The 15,769-nt window shown below is 37.9% G+C and overlaps 2 protein-coding genes across 2 annotated transcripts in view; one reads left to right on the top strand and one right to left on the bottom strand.

The window, feature by feature from the left end:
• LOC112567539 (dynein beta chain, flagellar outer arm-like) overlaps window positions 1-5,883 on the bottom strand; it is a 68,003-nt gene extending 62,120 nt beyond the window's left edge. Inside the window, 9 exon segments of the mRNA XM_025244235.1 lie at window positions 354-545; window positions 1,415-1,514; window positions 1,517-1,535; window positions 1,861-1,972; window positions 2,627-2,775; window positions 2,884-3,105; window positions 3,280-3,404; window positions 3,842-3,870; window positions 5,786-5,883. Of these exon segments, the coding sequence (XP_025100020.1) occupies window positions 354-545; window positions 1,415-1,514; window positions 1,517-1,535; window positions 1,861-1,972; window positions 2,627-2,775; window positions 2,884-3,105; window positions 3,280-3,404; window positions 3,842-3,870; window positions 5,786-5,883 (1,046 nt within the window).
• A 5,769-nt stretch (window positions 5,884-11,652) lies between these two features.
• LOC112567753 (serine-rich adhesin for platelets-like) overlaps window positions 11,653-15,769 on the top strand; it is a 33,280-nt gene continuing 29,163 nt past the window's right edge. The window contains 2 exon segments of the mRNA XM_025244556.1: window positions 11,653-11,990; window positions 13,922-14,016. The gene's annotated coding sequence lies outside the window, so the exon portion shown is untranslated.

The following is a 15,769-nucleotide window of genomic DNA, read 5'->3' as shown; positions in this document are numbered from 1 at the left end:
GGTAAAAGTAGCTGGGGATGTGGGAGTGGTTGCACAGTCTCCTATTTCTCTCAACAACAACACAAATTGTGGAGTCCAAGTATTTCATTCCTTCGCTGATCAATGGTACCAGAAAGGGCAGAACATATGCTGCTTATATTGACCTCTACGCTCTCTCTTTTAGACGACCATTTGTTTTCTGCCATAGACTCCTAACTGTTTCTGATCATTTAAGATAAACACTACAACTGTTTGAACATTCTTTAGCAGTATAATGAGCAAGGTGAACTTATGATCCATATTGGCTGCAAGATATTACAATTCTACAGTATGTTTAGGTGTACCTTTTTATTGCCTTCTCCTATGTAATTTACCTTTCCATGAAGTTGTTAAGCAGATCAAAGCAGGGGGCATTACGTGGAGGCCATGGAGAGTCTGTCATGAGATCATCTTCATCAGAGGCACTGCTGCTTTCTGCATCAAGAGTAGGTAACCCATAGCGTGGTTTGTATGCATGAGGGCCATACATCTTTGTGGTGAACAGGGTTCCAGATGGTCGTGCAGCACTGTCAAACATCAATATCAAGACTTTCAGAAGACCAAAATAAAGATTATTTTAATCAGTTACGTTTGGGGTGCATACATCATTGTGCAATAGAAACTTTACTTACATATTAACCACTATAATACCTAAAGAAACATGACCTTCCTGTTTACAGTTGAACTTCTGTAAGTCGACCTTACTTAAGTCAAAATTCTCCCTAACTCAAATTTCAAACATCAGTTGATTGGTTTCCATTAAGCAATCCATAGTCAACTTCTGTAGCTCGAATCAGCCTAGCCAAAAACTTCCACAGCTCGAATAATTTTAAGCCAGTCAGAATGTTGAATCCATTTGAAAATACTTTGAAAAGTGTAAAATCATATACTTCTTCCAACCCCGAAGAAGGCAAGAACCATGCTGAATGATGTTCATTCATTGATTGAGTCTCACGAAAAATGTACCCATGAATATTTTTTCTGTCAACGACTCGTTTAGCTTAAAAGAAATGAAGAAAAATTGTCGTCAGACATTCATAAAAATGGGTTTTTTTGACAAACTTTCCTTAACTCAAACTTCTGTTACTTCTGTAACTCACTTTTTTTCATTGGTCCCTTGAAGGTTCAACTTATAGAAGTTCGACTGTTTTATTATATACTGGATGTGTTCCATTCACATTATTACTTCAATCCTCATCACATCATAGCATAATGTTTAAAAATACCCCACCACCACCACCACCACCACAAATTTTCATTAAGAAATCCTGGAAAATAAAACTAAAGCTTTTAAACATTCATTTGGCAAACCTTTTAGAAAGTTTGGACAGTAGGTTTCTATCTCTAAATGCATGCCCTGATAATCATCAAATTACCCTCAATATAGTCAACTCACAGCCGTTCAGCATTTTCAGCAATGTTTTTAGCATTCCTGTCATCTGCTTTGTCCTTAAAGTCTAAGTAGGTTCCTCTGAATGCAGCACAAACTCTAAGGGCTCTTTCAGCTTGGTAAATGACTGAAACCAAAAGGAAGTAAGCATTATCCTCAGTGAATGAATCGCAAAAAAAAAAATTACAGTTGCGTGTCTAGAGCAGCCAGCAACACTGTTGTTAAAGCTGTCCACAGAAGATAATAAATATGATAACTGTAAATATACTCATACGAACAAAAGAAGATAAACACATACTTAAGAACACACATTAGCATCAAGCGAGAGAGACAATGACATTGATACTTGGCTATCTGCTTCCCATGCATGATGAGTATTAATCTGAGTGTCATGATGAATGTTAATCTAAGCATCATGATAAGTGTTAATCTGAAGAAATATGCAACCATACCTCCAGAGGTTCTCGAAGAATATCTTCACCCACCAAAGCAATGGCTTGATGAACCACTTCATTGGACAGGAGATGCAACAGGTTGTGGAACTTGTCAGGTTGGTGATAGTAACTGAGACAAAAAAACCCAGTTTTTATAATTTATTTATAATTCATTTCTTGGCTGGTTATAAACCCAAGGGTAGGCAGTGGGAGGTAAGTTTAGATAGGAAACATAAAAAAAAACAACAACACAATACAATACAAAACAAAGTATAATAGAAGGAATTGTAAACATGGTTATACAGAAACATTAGATATAATTGTTCTATTATCTGATATACTTAGTGACAACACACAATTAACATGCATAATGACATTCAAAACATCCAAAGCCTGTGTTAAAAGTAAACTGATATAAAAGGAGGAGATGGAATAAGAGGAAAAAACATATAGCAGGGGAAATGGGACATGATATCTTACAGATGTGTAATGCGGTATATTTTATGTTTCAAACACTTCAGAAAAATATGGTGGGATAAGTTTACTCTCTAGATCTTTACAGATATAGAGGATAAATTCATGCTTCATACACTTTGCATCTATGTAATGGATAACTTCAACCCATATGATAAATGTATGGTTCATACACTTCACAGATATGTAATAGGATAAATTCACACTTCACCAAAGTAAGAGTCTAGACAAGGACTGATAATAATGCAGACAATGATGATGACATCAAAGTTGATTGTGAGAAAAATTCTGCTGCCGATGAGGATCTTACACTGACTGCATCCAGACTAGGTTCAGAACAGTCATAAGGGGTTTGAACAGCTTCAGCATCTCTTTAGGGTCAGTTGCATCATGTAACCGCTGGAACCAGGGACGCATGGTCTCTAAGAATCTCAGAATTTTGCGTGTCTCTGTCGCAGCCTGATAAACACAAGGAAAGAAAATTTCACTGGTCTAGCAATAAACATGGAAAACAAAGAACTACATCAATGCACATAGAAGGACATCAATCTTCTTACAAGGACCAACCTTGTTAATATCCTTGCGCACAGCACGGAAAGAATGAGCATATTGTGAGTCTGCCTGTTCAAGGTTGTGTAGAATGTCTTTGGCAACTGAAGTGTTTAGCTGTTCTTCAATAGAATGAAGTCGTCCAAGGTGGTTTTCCCACATTTTCACTTCATCCAGTGGACCAGGTTCACTGCCTGCTTGCCTTGTAAGGTCTGCTTGTGGGTCATGTTTTAAAACGCCCTAGACAGCAAAACACAATGTTTCCTAAATAAAATATCTGCATGTCTATTGAATTCTAAAAGTTTAAATTAATAGAAAAATGCCTACTATGATCTTATTCACCTATCCTTGCTTAGCTTCATTCATAACAGCAATCTCCACACGTAAGCTGTAATCACAATTTGAAACACCAACCTTGATTTGTTTGATCCACCCAATCACTGTTGTCTCCAAGACATGCAGCACTGCTGATCTGCGATTGGGTAACCCAGTCATTTCTGCTAAAACTTCAATGGATGGCAGATTTAGGACAATTGGCCCTGAAAAAATTATAAACGGTAAACACGTGCTCAGGAGCCTCCTTAAGTTAACTTAATCCTTATATATTGACATGCAAATTTCAAAAGGGTACTGGCATTTGCTAATGACCAGTGACTGACCTTCCACCCATTTTGAAAAGTTTCCACTCAAGAGCTATTGACCATTCTAATAAACAAACTACTGTATTCAAAGCAAAAGAAATTCTTTGTCAATTTATATACCTTAAAATCTAATTTTACATGACATCAAAATTGTTAATACAAATCTTACCAATACATAATACCAAAAGCTTATTTCATGTAACTGTTGTTGAGTCGCTGGCTTAAAAGTATATGATTTGTCTTATATAGCTCACATTTGCACTACTAATATTTGTCTTCTACTTTAATTATCTTTTTTCTTCTAGATAGAAATACAAATTTCATTCATGTCCTACCTCCACATGTCCACGTGTAACTTGAACTGCTGCCATGAGCCGGTGGAGAATATCAACCACTTTGTCACCATTAACCCCTGCACCAGAGATGCTGGGTAAGTTGGTGCCAAGCAAGGGCAAAAACACTTCACGAAGAGACAGCTCAAGATGTTCCAAGGGTACCATGGTGCAGTCCATATAAAAGACTTCTTCATCTGTATACATAGTATACATAAGGTGCTGAGCAAAGCCTATTACTCTGGCAACAATTTTAGACAAAACTTAAAGAGGTAAACCCTTGTGGCACACCGCTTTAGCAAGGAAATTTTTATGGAATCCTTTGAGCAGTTACAGAATTTTAGAGCCAATGGCTGGAACATTATGTTTTAGGTCAGATAATTAAAGGTGAAATTTTTGTCATCTTATCACAGATACTGTGTTTTAGATTGCTAGAATGATAGAAAAGAATTTGTTGCTATCACAATACTTAATGTCTTTAAAAGTGAATGAGACCTTTTCTCAGAGTCTGTTGTCTGTTTTTCTTTTTAACCTGAGAGCTGTGCAAATAGTTTTTTTTTTAACTGATATAAATGAACTGAACTGTACTGTGTTGTAGTGAAATTCTTTTGCTAAGACAGTGCTCTTATATTACATTGCCTATTGAATAATACATCAAAGAAAAGTTTGCAATTATTTATGCACTTTAAGACCAAACCTTCTATGCAGGAAGCCTCAATTGGACTATCATCACAGTAGGGGTCTCCATTGCTACACTGTATCATACGACAACCAGCTGTCGGAGGCCCCTGCATGTGAATTCTCATGCGCTATCATGACAATAGTTCAATTATGGCTTACTGCAAAGGAGGCCAGGTATGCATATAGTGGATGAACAGAAGATGTTCCAATGACAGGACTTTATGAACCTGACCTTCTGCTTCATGTTAAGGTATTCCCACACTTAAGATGGAAGTTTAAAAAAAGTTCAGAAGCCTAGAACATAAACTGTACTGGAAATGACACGCTGCATTTTAATTGTATTTACTTGCTCTGGCTATTTCAATATGAAAGAAAACACAACAGAAAGATTTGTAAAAAAAAAATGTTTTCACTACCTATGTTGTCTTTCGTGAGTTTTGTGCCTGGATTGCATTTCAGGAAAAATATTGATTTTGATTTTAGATCAGCAGGTGGTAGCAGTGAAGCTGTGAGTTGTCTTGGTGGTCGAATATAAACAAACAATCTTTTCACATCTTCATTGTTCACAAACTCATAAAATGCCAGCCTGAAAATGCACACAAATAATAAAAGAGAAAACATTACACAGACAATTTACACAAAATTGTTTTCTCATCAATGATAATTCAAATAGATGAGATTGAAGGAAAGATAAAGATAATTTAGCCCAATCAAAGAAAAATTTCAATCTTTTATTTATCATAAACTACCCAGCTCAGTTTCATTCATTGAATTTTTAGGTATGGCTTCTTTATTCAACTGGTTGGAAGGTAATATATAATGCAAGCAAATTTTCTCGTGGTCTCATTTTATGTTTTCTTCATTTTTGATATCTATCATAGAGGCATAATCATCTGAGAATAATGAATAATGCAACCCAGAATAATATACAACACACTAAGATTAAGACCTCATTCATGATTTGATTTCAGCTGAATGGTGAAGGTCTCATGATCACTAGATCATACAGGCAATGAACCATAAGTCGTTCATTATATCTATGGTTTAGTTAGCCAAACCCGCTCCATTTTATTTCCTTGATTCATCAAATACCCATTTACTGATGACTTGGAACAGAGGGTTTCAAAGTCATTGGCTTCAAAAGCTTTAATATTTTCTGCCAAAGTACACTAAAGACAAAACCTGAGACTCTCTCCAACTTCATCTCCTTAGAGTAATTTCCCTGAAGAGTTTAACTAAAAGTTACTGTGTACAGATGGATATTACCTGTTGTCATCATGGGTAAACATATTTTTCAAGTCCTCATTTCGAGGTCGCAATGACGAGCTTACTCGTGTCTCCAACCATTTCAGTCGTTCATCCATTTCAGATGGTGATGCTCAGTGCTGCTGCTGATTACATTAAGAGTGTGCATATAAATGTGTAGTAAGACATGAATTAGTAGTCTAATGTGTCAGAGATAAAAGACTTGGGAATAACTACAGCTCAAGTGTACCAGTATAGTGATTCTCAACATATTCTATATACATGTATGACAATATTTACATGTCAACTTTTACTAATAGTTTTGTTGCTCAAATACAAAAAACAAAGAAAATAAATCACTTTAGTAAATATACTGTCATTTAGCATTAAAGATCGCATAACGCTGATATTATGCAATAATAATGCATAGCTCTACAAGCACATAAAGAGATTATTACTTGTGATAGCATTTTATCTATTTTTCCATTTCCTATGGTTCATTAAAATTTCTGGATAAGGAAAAAAGATAAAGCAGATTATATTAATGATTCAGATAGCTTCAATTGGTCATATTGCATATGGGAGCTTGGAAGCTACGCTGTTAATCGATCAGAACTATTATTGTTCAAAAATATATGTCCTTCTGTGTTAAACATCGAGAATTATTAACAGATTGAATGACGGGTTCGTAGTTCGACATGTCCACGAAGAACGTGGACGTTATTTATGACAATCACGATTTTTATTTATTGTGTGGAAATAAAAGATACGGTAATATATCAGAAACTGTTGTCACTAAAATGATACACCTGCCTCATGGATATGTTCTGTTCTGAGAACGTACGTAAATTGGTTTTGAACATTCCTCGGTATCGATGCAACAATTTAAAGTGAAAAAAACTTTAAAATGCTTAACTTACAAACTTTCTTTGCAGATTTCGAACAAATTTGATTGTTTTTCCTTCCCATTTGACGTAAGACATTAAGATTGGCTGGCACATAGTATCCACACTGCGCGCGCCATATTGTTTCTGTGCTGCTAAGGACGCAGGTCGACTACTTCCGGAACTCGTCCAGTCACGCAGCAAATGAACTTTGGAATGAGACCGCAGCGTATTTATATTTACTTGTGGTGTCATTTCCAAATTAATTCGCTTGCAGCTGAAATGTGGAACACACTTTATTGTGTAGCATATGTATTCACAACATTTCGAAAGAAAAGATTTTTTTTAAAAAAAACGTGTTATTTATACAGCGCATTATCCTCTCAGCGCTAAGTAGGAGACATGGAGAGCACAGACAAGCAATAAAAGAAAAACACAGAAAACACAAAGAAGAATTAGAGAACAAATAGAAAGGATGGTAAGTGTCATAAATCTGCGGAGGAAGCCAAGCAGGAGAACTAGTCAATCGACTATAATATTTACAGTGGCGTAAGAATAAAGGGGTCAAAGGTGGAAGAGGGGAGCGTTGTTGGTGAAAGGGATGGTGAGCGTACGGTCATCAAATGCAGAGCAGTCTGGTAGAGATGTCGGGGATGAGAAGTTCAGAGAAACATTCAGGACAGGAGTCTTGGTCCCGATTCTTAGCTCTACGCAACAGATGTTCAGTGAAGTTCTGTGCTTTCTGGAGTTTATGAAGAAGGTATGTGGAGCAGCCTACATGCAAGAAGTTACAGTAATCAAGCCCAGAAAGAACAAACGCACAGTCAACAGTGACGGGAGCGCTTGTACATAAAATGTGGCTGATGGCACTGATTTTATGTAGCTCATAATACGCAGACTGACAGACAGCTGTAACTTGTTTATAATAACAGAGAGACCGACAGCTGTAACGTCTATCCAGGGTCATGTCTGCAGTAAGGACGAGTCCGAGATTTCGGACGGATCAACGACGTGAATGTGACGTTGGTGTCCCCCATCTTGACGTACTTGGGTGAACTGATGAGCGATGATAATAGAACGCCGTAATAGTGTCCTACGTCACGTTGGTTCACAATATTCACAACATTGCCAGCCGTCAACACCAATCACAGAGACAGTTCGGGTTATTCGGACGTTGAAAGTCTGCGATTCTCGTGCTAAAGTAGCAGTTTTTCAGAACCACGAGAAATGCAGACTGTCAGCGTCCGAATAATCCAAACTGTCGCTCATTCTCTTGTTCTCTCTCTGACTGGTGCTGACTGCAGGCAGTGTTGTGAATGGTGCACTAGCGTGACGTAGTACACTGTTATGGCACTCGTTGATCGCAGGTGCGAATTGTAGCGGATAATTAACGGATGAGTTTTAGAGGCTAAAATTTTATCGTCTATATCTACTGATGTGTGGAAAAAAAAACGCAAACACTTCAGGTTGGTCTTTAAGAGCAGAGTGAGACTCAGTAAACCGGGTAGAGCAGCACAGTTGCGTATCATCGGCATATGATGAGAAACATGAGACTAGTGTAACGTTTTGTAAGAAGAGTGCAATTATGAACGTTTGTGAGCGTGAATGTACATCTACATGTAACTACTCTCGCGATACTCTTCTACCCATTTTTAACAAAAAGGTCCGGCCAACGGATTAACACCTTTAATGGTAAAAAAAAACAAACAAACAAGCAATGTAATGAGGAAAACGAAAAAAAAAAACAAACCAAAACAACAAACAGTAAAATAGTTGTGTCTACCGTCCGTAGAGAGTTAATAATTTTCCCGACATTTGTCACCCCGCTGATCAGGTAATCCGATACGAGCAGTCAGACGATTCGGTGTCCACACACACATACCATAGGTTCAGAAGTCCGACGAACAGATGAATTATAGCCAAGACGGTGAATCGTCGGTACGGACTGTTGACCGGCGAATTATATCTAAGGCAGCTGCTGCTCGGCATATATCCAAATAAATCCCAAGCCGGTTATGTCCAAGCGTGTACAAACGGGTGAAGCTGCAAATGAAAATGTTTGAAGTCCAAGACAGCACAGCTTCGGTTCACGACTTAGTAGGTCAACTTTGTTATGGATAACTATCCAGAACAAAACATTGGACCGTCACTAACCTTCGGTAGAAAGGATGGCGATTCAGCATTACCCTTGACGCAGCATGGATCCCCACCCGGACTGACTGCATTTGCCAAAATTTCATCCCGCCATGTTGTACTCCACACAAATTATAAATCTTGTTTACTAAAACGAGTCTAGAATTTCACTATTGCGTCATGGCGTGATGTCATTTCGTGGTTTGCGTCACACGGTCACGTGCCTTCCCCACGATGCATCTGATCTACTTATGCTGAGAGCTTCCTGTGCTTAAATGACTAAAAACGAAACTGGACTTTGAGCCGTGAATCGCTACAGCTAGATGCATGATGAAAGTGGTTTTGTGTAAAGCCTTGGGGGACCCGCAAAAAAAGGGAGCAGGGCGGTATGTTTGACCTTCGAAGAAACCCAGTCTGGATCGTATCAGTGAGATAGGAGTTGAAACATGCTAGTGCGGATCGAGAAATTCCGTAGACTGAGGATGCGAAGTCTTTGAAGGAGCAAAGAGTAGTAGATAATAAAGGCAGAAACACTTCTACTGTCGAGACAGATAATATGCCCGTGGTTACTTTGATGAGAGTAGTTTCAGTACTGTGATTCTGTAAGCCCAGAGCTGTGCCAAAGCCACCGTCTCCATTATCTTAGAGAGAAAGGTTAAGTTTGAAACTGGGGGGTAGTCAACACCAATCTTCAGCCAAACACGTCCAGCTCTTATTATGCCGCTCAAAATACAGACTAAACCAAGAATAAAATATTATCTTTTCCTGGCGTCTCTTTTTTTCATACTTTTTTAATTTATTGCTGACCTAAAGAGGAATTTTTACATTGTCGCCTTATCATTTTTGATCTTTGATAAACATATCGCATCTTTCTGTTATTTTTTATGGAGCTTAAAGAATTACTGACCGCCTTTAGGAATTTTTTCAAACCAGTGTGCTGCTAAGCAAGAAATGTTTACATTCCTTCAAAAGATTTCATCATAGTGGTTGGCTTCAACAGAAACTAGACAAAAAATAGAGCTGGGTTCTTTTTCTCGTCGATTATCTCGTGAAATTGGAAAAAAAAAAAACAAACAAACAAAAAAAAAAAAACCCGAGTGTTGCGTCATGAGCACTGGGAAGGCTGTGTATCGCTGTTTTAATAGCCCTAAATACTTCTGACAGCTCGAATTAGCACAGTTTTGTATATCTAGCCTGCTTTCTCTTGACTGCTGAGCGCAGCATGGGTCCGTCATCTTTAATTGGCCACATAGGGATTCGAACTATGTCTATAGATTCCAAGCAGGCGATTGTCTGCTAGCAGAAGAGTTTTGTATGACGCTGTAAGCTCCCCTGGCACAGGCCTGAGGAAGATAACATGCGTTTTGAGTCATGCTGCGAGCGCAGAAATACGATTCAGTGCTGTAGCTTCAGGTGCACCAGTTCTAGCTTCTGAGTTATAGAAACTGATACTGTCATGAGACAGTATATTACTCCGGGAATACCCCGAAGCTGACAGGTAATCGACAAATTGTTCCCAGATGCCTCAGAACCCTACGGCTACATCTTATTTCAACGTACAGAAAGGTAGGGAGGTGGTGGTGGTGGGGAGGGGGTAGATTCTCAGAAGAGGCGGAATAGAGCAAAACAAGCGACAGCCCTTCCGGGCGGGTTCAAGCGAGTGGGCACCACAAAGTTATTGCCAGCATTTCATATGTACTTTCCTGACGTCACTATGGCGGCTCAGAAAACCTCGACCTTCAAATGAACATGTTTCAGTGCTACAGACCTATACTCATCCCCTCCAGTAAAGAGCAGTACCTTAACCACGTCACTAAAACAAGGTTTCTGAAATTCTTTCTTCATATTAGGGTATGAAGGTATTATATTTACTTAACAAATTTTATTTGTACGGAAGGGAAACTATTGTACATAAATAAAATGCAAAATCAGACTGCGCGCAGAACCGTGTCCACGACTATTGGGACGACACCATTTGTCCAGCAGACATTTTTTGGCAAGAGGGTAGCGGCGACATAAAAAGGGTATGTTAGCCACAACATTAGGAACACGCTTACCGTTGTAATATATTGACTACGAATCTCTGTGCGTCTCCTGCCGTTTTAGTAATATTGAGTTTGCGCCATCTGCTTGGCCTTCTTTCATAACGCAGCATCTTTGATGACAGTATTCGGTGACCTAGGGTTCGTAAAACAAACGCATTAAATGGTATTCAGTTCAATGTCCTACCATACATATTTTTCGACACATTTGCACCGTAGTCCAGCAGTGCACCACTGCTCATTTTCTCTCTCTCTCTCTCTCACACACACACACTTGTGGTGTAATTTACGACTCTTGAATATTTATACAGATACATATCATGAACTAGGACAGGAATAAGTTCAATATTTCATCAAACGGTGTTGCGACGAGATGTAATTTATTAGACAGAGAAATTACAGCTTCAAGAATTTAACAGATGTCAAGACTGCAAATGAGAAATGTTTCTAACCTAGACTCCATAAACTTTGTTCTTAATCTTCAACGGATATGCACTTTTTATTTTCCTTTCCACTTGAAAGACGAAGTACCGAGGCTTCCGAAATCCTTCAGGTACAGCAGATGCATCCTATGACAAGGGAGGTAACGTCTATAGGATTTAAAAAAAAAAAAACTTTTTAAAAACTTGATCGCCTCCCTTAGATTCTCATGCATATGCCATTCCTCTCCCCCAACAGTCATCGATTTTTAACTGTAACACTTTCCTCGCCTTCTCTAAAACTGTTTATTAACGAAACACGTATGCATTAAATTGTTTTAACAGCCACACTGTCTTAGACGCTATCAGTATCAACGAACCTGCTTCGATTTTATTCTTGATTTACAGAGTCACTCCACGAGAAAGGGCTCGTTCTTCCTTCCTTTTTTGAGGATATTCAAAACATGGTGTTAACATCAGCATAAATAACCAAAGCGTGCGATAAGTAGCGCACTTGGCGGTAGTATTCCACATAAAATAGGGTGTCAAGCAAGTGCAGCAAGCCCTCTCCGTATAAGTATTGTTCTCACGCTTCTTCGCGGGGCATTGTGGGAGCAAGATCCATCCAAGATAGAATGCGCATGCGTCGATAACAATGGCGGAGGTTGATCGTAGTACTAAGTGGAGAGGCTTACCCCAGCCACAGGCTCTGCGTTTTGGATGTGTTTTCCTGCCTGGGGTCATAAACGTGAGGACTCTTTATTTCTATTAATATTTTATTGCAAGTTATAGCGTTGTCATCTTGAGGGTTTTGGTAATCGCGCGTGTGTGTGGTTTATGATATCGTCTTTATGCAGCTCCTGCCAGACAACGTCTGACTCTGAATCATTTCCTCCCAGTCTTTTATGAGGGTTCAGTTTCAGGCACTTGCGGTAGCGTTTCCTTAGGTGTTTCCTAAAAATTGTTGTGTGGCATCTTATTCATGACGATAATGAACCGATTATAAACATACACAAACTGAAGAAGTATTATTTTGTGTTTTATCTTGTAAAGGTACTTGTCAGTGATGTTCGCTTAATTTCGATTTTCAGTGGACATGTAACGCTTTTACGCAATTCCTGGTGTTAAATAGTCAATCACCCCTCTTCTCGATTACCTGTTCCTCATGCCTTTACGATCATTGGTAGATACACAACGACCCCACTGTAGCTCGCCAACGTATGATCAATTATACTGTAAAACTCCACTTAGTATAAAAAAAGTATGAGATACATAAAATGTAAATATGTATTAAATACTATACTGTTAGATTGTCATGGTCCTTTAGTGTTGCTAGTTTTTTCCCCTAGTGGCACTCCCACAAAAAAACAGTTCTTGAAAATATATTTTTTAACACATATGAAAAGATTAAAAGGGTTTCATGACAGGTGGAAAAGGAGAGCACAACTCTTCTCTTTGCTGCATTTAAAATCAGGTACCCGTTCCCTGCTGAGTGGACAAGAGGAAATTTATCAGTTGCTGGACAGAGCAAGCTTTATATCATGCACCTTGGCCTATACTTGAGTACATTTACCACACAGCTGTGGAATGTGCCACAAGATACGCACATTGAAATTATCGGATAGCATCTCAGTTGAACTGATCAGTAAACAGATGGAAATAATCAACACTAAGCACTGGGGGCACAGACAGATAAATTATAGTTTCTTTTTAACATGATAGTCTGCTTTGTGGATACTGGATTAATACATATAACAAAATGTAAGCATGTTTAGAGATGTATTGTGAGGAAATAAAGTCATATTATTGAATTTTAAAACAGCAAAGATTTATTGAAGCATAATTACACTTTTATATATGATGTTTTAATGTAAATGTGCTTGTTTTGTTGCCTACTAATAAGCATATTATTGAATTATTTCAGTGTATTGGGTACAACTTTACTTAAGCAGAGCATTTTTCTTTTTAACAAACATGAAAGAGGGGCTACAATTAGTGTTTTGGTTAGGATTATGATTTTTTTCCCAATCTCAGATTGTATGTTGTGGCATCCATAACAACTTATTTTTTGAGCATGTAAGCCCTCCTAATATTGTTAAGTGTTTGTTCTCTTCATCATTTACTTTTGTGTATTAATTTACTGTCATAAATTGCATGATAGTAACATTTAAATTATTGAGCAGTTTGATCTTTCAACATTTCAATGAAGCAGTGATTGATAAGTTTGACTTCTAGGCTAGAAGTGTTTCTAATTTTTATTGAGACATTTTGTTAGGATGGTTCCCTGCTATTTCACATCAACCAACACAGCCTTATGTTGGTATTTTTCTTCCTGGAAACTATAACTGCTTTAGATCAGCTTACCCCAGATTTGTAATCTGTGAAGGAAGGCTTAAAGTTGAAGATCATGGTATCAGGGCATGCATGTTTGAGTTGACATGTTGGTCTATCGCTAGTGTAATAAAGCATTAAATAATGTGTGTGCCTCAAGCAATCATCGTTTCAGGTTCAAGGATTGCATTCACACTTTTTAGGCTTTTGAGTCATCAGACCTAATACAAGTTTGGTGATATATAAACTATTACAATAATTTGTTTAGTAATTTAACTTAGGAAAGTTTTCTTTTCTCTTTGCAAACATTTCAAACCTTTAATGATGTATTTCTTGTACTCTAAACAGGCTTAATGACAACAGACTTTCTGAAGCAGGCATGTGGAAGCACTTGTTGGGAGAAGTACAGCCATTGTTTGTATTGATATGCTGAGGCGACTGAGGTAAGTCTTTTGTTTATCTCTGGAATAGCCTAAAATATGCTACTACTGTTTCAGAGTACTTTGTTACATTGTTCACAAGAAAGGGGATCTGAAGTGTGTAGCCTTGTAACTGTCTCTGTAATTGCCACATGATGAGTCCAGAACTGGGCCAGTATAATCCTTTTGAGCTTTTTACCATGTCATCTGCAACTTTATTCTGGTGACACTGATGGTTTGCAGACACTACGTGTAATACTGCAAGAAAATATTGACAAATGTTAATTTTCATTGCATTATGCAACAGCATAATAAACCTGTTCTAAAACATTACTAAAGATATTGTAGCATCAGGTGTTCTAGCTTCTAACCTGATACTATCAAGAAACAGCGTTGAAATGTTTCTTTGAGTTAAGACAATAACAGCAACATATATGCTAATGTAGAAAGAGAGAGTTCATGAAGACCTATACTCTAAGCAAGAACTCCATGTAAACAATTGTTTGTATAGTGAGAATCTTAACCTTTCTTTTCTCTGCTCTGTTGTTTTGAACATTATTCTGTTTTATTGATTCTGTGCTTGGTCATCTCAGGTTTCATTAATTTCACTCTCTTGTCGTGTGATTATTAAGTAATGTGTTTATATAATTGTTCCTGGTCAGCTTAGCGTATCAGTTATTTATTTTTATGCTGTACTTTATTTCTTCTTCATCTGTGATTTTTATATTTTATACCTTTCTAATTGTTGTATGTTTAAAACACTTCAGATTAGTAGAAAACGTCAAGTTCCAATAATGCTACTGTATTTATACTATAAACATCAAGGAGTCTTTGAGAAGGCTAAGTAGAAGTGGGTAGCCATGAACAGCATGCCCTTTGGGGTTCAGAATAACACACAAGAAAGCATCGCAAAAGCCCATGTAATTCTGTGATGTCCGGATATTTGTAAGTTAAGAAGTGCTACAGAGAATGGACCTATTTGCTGGTTATTCAACTCCTTAAGAAAAGGATTTCCAGAACCACAACTCCATCAGAGTGATAAATCACAAAAGGAATGTGACACCCAGAATTATCCAGAACCACATGGAGATCAAAGTACTACAAGAGCTGGTGGAACAGGTTGCTTTCGGAACATGAAGGAATGCTGATGGACACATCTTGAGAAGTGGAGCTACAGTCATGAAATTCAAGCACCAATCAACAAGATCTCTTTTACAATGGTATCAGGCTTTTAAAAGGCCTTTTTTTCCCTATATCTGGCACAATGGCCAATGGTGAAGAAGAGTTTAATGAAGGAGGAAAGCAAATCATTGCAACAGCCATTATGTAAGAACAATAATAGTTTTTAGCTCCATTTTGTCCTGGAGAATTTGACACCATTGTATGGAAATTCATGATTCTTGATTATTATTTGGTAACTAACAATCAGTGTGAAGCTGACAGTAGCAAGACTGTTATCTACTTATTGTGCTTAAGCAAAATACTTAACCTCATAAGGCAGGTACAGAGCTGTAATCATATAGGGTACCATGTCTCTTCCATTCATGTGTCATTTTCTTCAGTCAGTGTAAAGCAGCAATCCTAGCATTCTTTGGTCCTGAGTATGGCAGTGTGTTGTGCTGCAGCCAAGGTACCACCAAATTCATAAACATGCACTGGAACTCACTTGACCAAATAGAGTTTTGTTATTGGCTAACTAGGTGTATTGCTCTTCAATACTTTAGCACTAGTGAACTAGGCCTTTAGTCACTTCAGAAGTAGGAACTTTTGAGAGCAG

The sequence above is a fragment of the Pomacea canaliculata genome, linkage group LG7 (genome assembly GCF_003073045.1).
Source record: "Pomacea canaliculata isolate SZHN2017 linkage group LG7, ASM307304v1, whole genome shotgun sequence".
Classification (NCBI taxonomy): Eukaryota; Metazoa; Mollusca; class Gastropoda; order Architaenioglossa; family Ampullariidae; genus Pomacea; species Pomacea canaliculata.
The sequence above is the reverse complement of the archived record's forward strand: the minus strand, read 5'-3'. Positions and strand labels throughout refer to the sequence as shown.